At 44.5% G+C, this 7,064-nt stretch overlaps 1 protein-coding gene across 2 annotated transcripts in view; it reads left to right on the top strand.

Annotated features, from left to right (window-relative positions):
* Positions 1-6,596, top strand: part of grb7 (growth factor receptor bound protein 7) — a 10,828-nt gene extending 4,232 nt beyond the window's left edge. Inside the window, exons 4-16 of one of the 2 annotated variants that reach the window (XR_011178809.1) lie at positions 1,334-1,490; positions 1,581-1,702; positions 2,481-2,555; positions 2,810-2,947; positions 3,042-3,152; positions 3,276-3,374; positions 3,525-3,608; positions 3,748-3,864; positions 4,062-4,119; positions 4,211-4,298; positions 5,038-5,131; positions 5,286-5,561; positions 5,764-6,596. Coding sequence is in view for 1 of the 2 variants with exons in the window: in XM_069160002.1 (XP_069016103.1) it covers positions 1,334-1,490; positions 1,581-1,702; positions 2,481-2,555; positions 2,810-2,947; positions 3,042-3,152; positions 3,276-3,374; positions 3,525-3,608; positions 3,748-3,864; positions 4,062-4,119; positions 4,211-4,298; positions 5,038-5,131; positions 5,286-5,432 (1,290 nt within the window). In the remaining variant the exon portion in view is untranslated. Of the gene's footprint in view, positions 1-1,333; positions 1,491-1,580; positions 1,703-2,480; positions 2,556-2,809; positions 2,948-3,041; positions 3,153-3,275; positions 3,375-3,524; positions 3,609-3,747; positions 3,865-4,061; positions 4,120-4,210; positions 4,299-5,037; positions 5,132-5,285 lie in introns of both variants that reach the window. The other variant, XM_069160002.1, reaches the window with a different exon arrangement.
* Positions 6,597-7,064: the final 468 nt, after the last annotated feature.

The raw sequence follows: 7,064 nt of genomic DNA, 5'->3' as shown, positions 1-7,064 counted from the left end.
GTGACAAACTCTCGTTATAGCTGTCAATCAAACAGACGCACCCCCAAAACCAGGTCTTCTTGAATCTTCTTTTCTAATGAATGAGGGATTATTTTCAGATGGACCTCCAGAAAACTAATAAGGAGTGACTTTAGCTAACAACACCGAGATAACTGATGGACACATTTTATTCACTTTGGATTTGATGAGAGAAGTTGAATGGGAGTCTATGGAGCCGGAGGCTTTTTGGAGCCGACCTCTAGTGGCACTCGCTGGTATTGCAGCTGAAGACACTTCAGCTTCAACCTCATTTTTCAGACCTGGAAGCTACGAACACTTTTTTTCCAGTCTGTGATTGAATATCTGATCTCATGTCTGCTGTCTCACCTTGTTGCCTTTGAGTTGTCGTCACAGAAACTAAAATGTGGACTGACAGGATATTAAACCGCTGTCTCCGTCCCTACCCCTGTAATCCTCCCCGGGTCAATACGCAGCCTCTATTTATCCCCGACTGACGCAGACACTCGCCCGACCAGTCGGCGCATCTTGATTGACAGCTGCAGCTTTCTGGTCGGGCAGGTTTTGTCATCTTCGGATCCAGACGTCACTCTTGAGTTAACGTCCTGACCGAGGAATCACCTGCAGCCTGTTCACCTCAGCAGGAGGAGGAGGAGGAGGAAGGAGGAAGGAGGATTAGATACGAAGCCAAAAAAAAGTTGAGCGGCAGACAAGATGAAGAGTAAACATAAGTCACCTTGCGTCAGTCTAAAATTAGGAGGAATCTGAAGGCCTTTCTGTTGGCGTGTCAGGGCACGTTAAAACACGGCATCACAGCTGACAGCTTCTTGGCTTCAGGTTTTGGCTTCTTGTCTTGAAGTTTATTGACGCTGATGCAACGTGTGGTGTTTTTACTCTGCTGGTCAGGGCTCTGATTGATTCTGTTTTCAAGCTGACTGTTTTTGTTCGTAGTCAAACATCTCCTCTGAAATTAATCCAAATAAATATGACGTGTCCTTTCCTGATACCATGTTGTTAGAAGTTTCTGTGGTATCTGTGTGAATGATTGAATATGAGGAGGAAACTGTAGATATTAAGGTCTGGAATTAAAGTTAATATGGATTTGGGCCAACTTGTTTTAAGTCACTTCTTTAATTATTAGTATTTTGGCCAGAGTTTTTTTTTTTACAGTGTAAAAAAATTGCTTCAAATGGAAATGATGTATTTAATTGCGGTAAAAACACTGGAATACTAATATGTGATGTATTATATTGTAGTAACACTGCTGTGAGGCCTTTTTCAGTATTTTAAGTACAATTTTGAGTTAAAAAAAAAAAAAAATTGTACGTTTCCTCAGCTGATACAGGTGTTTGGAGAGGACAACCACAGCCGGTCGGTGTGGGTCTCTCCGGGGGCCACGGCCAGAGAAGTGTGCCACCTGTTGGTCCAGACGACTCACTGCAGCGACCAGGAGAACTGGGCCCTCCTGGAGCTCCACCCCTCGCTGGGCCTCGGTAAAATAAAACCTTTCAACGGAGTGCCGAGGTGAAAACACGCACATGAAAACGCTTAAACCCTCACAGCCTCGTCCTGTCTCCCTCCAGAGAGATGTCTGGAGGACCACGAGGCCGTGCTGGAGGTTCAGGCCACCTGGTCTCTGAAGGGCGACACGAGACTCATGTTCTGCAAAAACTACGCCAAGTACGAGTTCTTCAGGAAGCCGACGGTACGACGCTGCGCTCGCACACAAAAACAAAATGTTTACAACAGGTTGTCATGGCAGGCGTCGATCACGCCGCTCGTCACTGTGGTTTCTGATCCGGAATGATTGGCAGGTTGCGTGCCGGTGCAGACACGCTGACTCAACGCTTCAGATAGCGCTCTTAAAAGCGGAGGTGACAGCTCAACACTGGAAACTGTTTTTTTTGTTGGTGTTCCTGAACAACGCGACCACACCGCCTCCTGAAGGAGCAGACCGGAATCTGATCGTCTTGAAACGTCTATAAAAACACTTAATTTAGCTTCTATAAGGCCTGAAATGTAAAAAAAACCCCACAAAAAACAGCCTGATTTTCGATTTCTAAAAGTCTGAAAAATAGTCTTTTGCCTGCTGTTTGTTTTCTTTGTTTTTGTAAATGACTCTCAAACTAAAAAAAATTATATTTACTGCAAAATATGCCAAAAATCTGCATATTTGTGTGGCTAAAACCAGCTAATTTAAAAAAAAAAGATTTGGCTGGAAAAAAACAAAACAATTAATCAGTTATTTAAATAATTGCTGATTAAATGCTTTAGTTATTATTTTACCTTTTTAAAACATGAAGCAGAGCGACTCCTGCGAGATGAGCTTTATCTGAATGTTGGAGATAATCGCGGTCCAGAATCAGCTGAAGTGATGATGATGATGAAGATGATGATGATGAAGAAGCAGCTTCTTTGTCTTGTAAATGAGGTCTCCGCTCCTCGGAGGAGTTTTAACGACCATCTTCTCCTTCCTCCCGCAGCTCTTCTTCCCTGCGGGCATGATCTCCGACAGCGCTGATGTCAGTAAAGGGATGACATCATCAGAGCTCATTCAGGTAAAATCAGGAGCTCATTCATGAACATCAGCGGACGCTAAGAACTCTGGGTAATCCTCGTTAGGGCTGCGGCTCGGGGCTTCATCAGCTTTATTCAGACTGACGAACAAAAAGACCGAAAACACCAAAGAATTATGTAACTTTTATCTTTTCACTTGATTTTACAAGTTTTAAGAAACTTTGGGAACAATTTATTTATTTAAAATGAATTTAATCCAGATAAATGTTAACAGTGAGCCGTGTTTCCTCGTCAGAACCTGCTGAGGTCGGGGACGTGTCCGGAGATCCAGGGCTTCCTGCAGGTTAAAGAAGCGAGCCGGAAGACCTGGAGGAAGGTCTACTTCTTCCTCCGCCGCTCCGGCCTCTACAGCTCCACCAAGGGCTCGTCCAAGGTCAGCGCAGCTTTATATTCCAGACAGAAGTAACGAGGGCTGTTCGCACCGGGCCGCTGTAACGTGGGTTTGCTTCCTGTTTTTCGGGCACCAGGAGCCTCGTCACCTGCAGTTTGTGGCCGATCTGGAGGACTTGAACGTGTACACGGTGGTGAACAGCCGCAAACTCTACGGAGCACCTGCAGACTTCACCTTCTGCATCAAGGTGAGCACTTCCTCCTCCGGGCAGGAAGCACTTCCTCCTCCGGGCAGAACGGGATCAGTCGGGCCGAGCTGAAGTGACCTTTTTGCTGTGTGTGTGTGTGTGTGTGTGTGTGTGTTTGTACAGCCTTCCAGAAATCCCATCCGTGTCCAGGCCCTGAAGATCTTGTGTGCCGAGAACGAACAGACGCGAACATGTTGGACTTCAGCGTTCAGATTGTTTAAGGTGGTTCATTCTCAGGATTTCTTCAAAAAAAGAAAAAGAAAAGTGGATTATATCCGTTCTGTAGGCAGTAAAATCACTGAATAATGAATTAATGAGACTGTGTGTGTGTGTGTGTGTGTGTGTGTGTGTGTGTGTGTGTGTGTGTCTCAGTATGGGAAGAAGCTCCACTGTAACTACCAGTTGTCCAACTCGGCTCCACGAAGCCTGGAAGGAATAAACCTCACAGATGGCAAAGTGAGTTCATCACGAAGTGTCACATGACTCAACATCACGACTAGTCTTCCTGTTGTGTCACATCACGTTCAGGCAGATAAACACACTGGTTGTTTAAAAAAAAAAAAAAAAATTAAAATGTGTTTGTTTGTGTGTGCAGTCAAAGTCGGAGGCCAGCCTGGTGGCCATGGACTTCTCAGGGAAAGCTGGAGGACGGGTCATCCAGAACCCAACGGAGGCCCAGAGCGCAGAGAGGGAGGAGGGGCAAGCCTGGAGGGTGAGGAGCCTGGAGGGGGAGGGAGGAGGGGGAGGATGGAGGGGGGGACAAATAAACCAACAAACAACTTTATGAAGCTGAAACCGTTTTTATTTTGCGTTTGTGTCCTTTTAGTCGAAGTAGTAAATAAGAATAAAACACTATAACTGTAATTATTGTTTCTTTGTGACCTTCTGTTTCCTGGTTCTCGTCTTTAGAGAAGAGAGGCTCTGAGGTGCAGCCTGCCCAACCTCAACTCTGCTGCCAGGCCGTCCTGTAAGTCCACACGAGAGGAGACGCAGTCCTGATCCAAGTGTTCCTTAAAAAAAACAAATCCTCCTCATGTCTTTTATGTTTGTTTTTATAGCGATTCATAAGACCCAGTCGTGGTTTCATGGCGGCGTGTCCAGAAAAGAAGCTCAGAGACTGATAGAGAAGCAGGGGCTGGTGGACGGGTGAGTGCAGGACGACAGATGACAGGAAATAGTGAACCATTCTGTATATCGCCGTTAAAATGAAACGCCTACGTTCAGTTTGAGTGCATTAGCTCTCGTACGTCGACTTCTGCAGCTCTACCAACAACAGGCTGTTTTTAATATATAAATGACTCTCTATTCTGATTGGCTGACTATTTTGAGTGACACACGTCCTGGCCAATCACAAAGTTTTCTTCGTTCTTGTAACCTACCAGCTACTCGAAGGAAACATAACATTTTGGACAATAGGTCCGTGCTGAGGGCGTGCCTGGATTCCAATATAGGTGGGCGGGGCATAGTGTCAGATCCACCCCTTTGCTCCTCCCCAGCTCGTCCAAATATGGTCACTTCTAGCTAAAAAATAAAAGAGGCCACAATGCAATAAGGTTGGGTTAGGTTGGGTTAGGTTGGGTTAGGTGAGGTTAGGTAGTTACTTTATTAATCCCCGAGGGGAAATTTTTTCGCTACAGCAGCATACAGGAAGCAATAAGATAATAATAGAACAATAGAAAGCAATAAAATATCAGTAAAGTATCAGTAAAAATATAAAATATAAAATGCACAGTATATACAGTACAGTATATATCTATATATATTATATACAATAAATCTAAATTTATGCATTATAGGACCAGATGTGCTGCCAATGCACAGCGTGTGTAAAGAAGTGAAATGATTTATCCTTCCTCGGTCGGTGTGTGTTTTTTTTTTCCTGCAGGATGTTTCTGATCCGTGAGAGCCAGCAGCACCTGCAGTGCTTCGTCCTGTCGCTGTGCTACAAGCTGAAGACCAAACACTACCTGGTGATCCCCGTGAGTTCCCCTCGGTGTGTGTGTGTGTGTGTGTGTGTGTGTGTGTGTGTGTGTGTGTGTGTGTGTGTGTGTGTGTGTGTGTGTGTGTGTGTGTGTGTGTGTGTGTGTGTGTGACGCGCCCTCACCGCCTGCTCTCTCTCCTCGTCCACTGCAGTGCGAGGACAGCGGCAGGAAGTACTTCACGATGGACGACGGCCAGACGCTGTTCATCGACCTGCTGCAGCTGGTGGACTTCCACCAGATCAACCGGGGCATCCTCCCCGTGTGCCTCAAACACCCGTGCGTCTGCGTGGCTCTGTAGACCCGCGTGACTTCTGACCTGCCGGTCCGGTACTGGTGTACCCGGTGTCGGTGTGATGAAGTCATCGGGGGAGGGGCTGTAAGACGAGGACGAGGCCGGACGTGAAGCGTATCGCCCGCCCCGCCTCCCGTTAGTGTTTTTAATTATTCGCCGCAACACAACCGGCTCCAGACAGTAGCTGCTGCTTCTTTTCTCTCTTTTTTTATTAATGAGCTGCAGGTTCCCCCGGAGATGTCTTAATTAGCCACGTCGAACAGCCTTTTAACGCTTTGGTGGCGTTTTGGAGAGAAAGAGGACAGTTAATGATTTAATGATGTGCACTTTGATTCAGATCCACGCGACCACGACGACCTTCGCTGTGATGAGCAGCGTCACGTCTCATGGTGGCTGCACCGCAGTTCGGGGAGGACGTGGACGAGGGTGGCCACCAGAGGGCGCTCTGAGGCAAAGCTCAGAGGAAGGTGGTTCCTCAGCTGGGAAAGGAACCTCCTGTATGTTTATTATTGTGATGATGAAAGCACCCCAGGTTGCAGTCATGTAGCATGTAAAGTCCACTGTTGTTGTTTTTTGTATATCATCTTCTTATTCGTGCCTCGTATTATATTTTAAATGGAACCAGGTTTAATGACGATTTCACTTTGCTGTATTTTGCACACCGGTGGTGACGGGAAGAACTGGATGGTCCTGTGCGTTTAAAGCTGCGACATTTTGATATTTAAACAACCAAAAAAATCAACCAAAAACCAGGTCCCTTTTTTTGGGGGGGGGGGAAGGTTTATGAGCAGGGAAACTCAAAAGATGCCAAATGTAACTCGCTCATAAATTCACGTTAAGACGCGATGCTTTATTTTAATAAATAATAAATCTGTAGTATATTTAAAACAATCCTTAATAACTTCCTGCAGAAATTATTGGAAAATTCTGCACCTGTAAAGTTAAAGCATGTTGATCTTTTGTGATTGGTTGTTTTTTTGGTGTTTTATCCTGAAGAATCGTCGCCAAATACAAATGTTGGCATTAATGAACTAAATCAGTCCAAAATGACATATTTACTGTTTTCCCCTCATTTTTTTTTTTTTTTTTTTTATATCAATCAGGGTTTGTTAGTTTTATTTACATTCAGTGTATTTGTGCCCTTTTCATACCCGTTTTTTATATGTTCAATAAATGCTTTAAATTTTAAACGGGTATTCCTAAATCCCTCAATCTTCAGTGAAATGGCTCATATTACTGTTATTTTTATATTTTGATATATAAGCAGCATTTTATTTTTGCATCTGGTCAGGAAGGAGGTAACAGTAAGATGATGTTTTTCAAAAATATGAGTTAAAAAAAACCCGTCTTCACCCTTCCATCGTATTACGTGATAGGAGGTCCATAATAAATAATACATCTGTAGTATATCCTCCAGGCATCAGGAAAAATATAGCGTTGCCTCCATCATAGAAACAGGAAGTCGTTAGCGTTCTCCGTTGCTCCTTTTGCAGCTGTAAAACGCAGGAAACATAGTTTTGAGTATATCACAACTTTTGAGAAGTGACTTCATTTCACCGTTGGAATTTGTTCCATTTGGTCCGACAACATTTGGAAAGTCTAGAAAAACCACACGATTGAATTATTTTATCCCAATTT

This window comes from Embiotoca jacksoni, unplaced genomic scaffold (assembly GCF_022577435.1).
Source record: "Embiotoca jacksoni isolate LCO1_2020_lvr unplaced genomic scaffold, fEmbJac1.0.p SCAF_26, whole genome shotgun sequence".
In the NCBI taxonomy this organism is placed as follows: domain Eukaryota; kingdom Metazoa; phylum Chordata; class Actinopteri; family Embiotocidae; genus Embiotoca; species Embiotoca jacksoni.
This window is presented reverse-complemented; position numbering and strand designations above follow the sequence as displayed.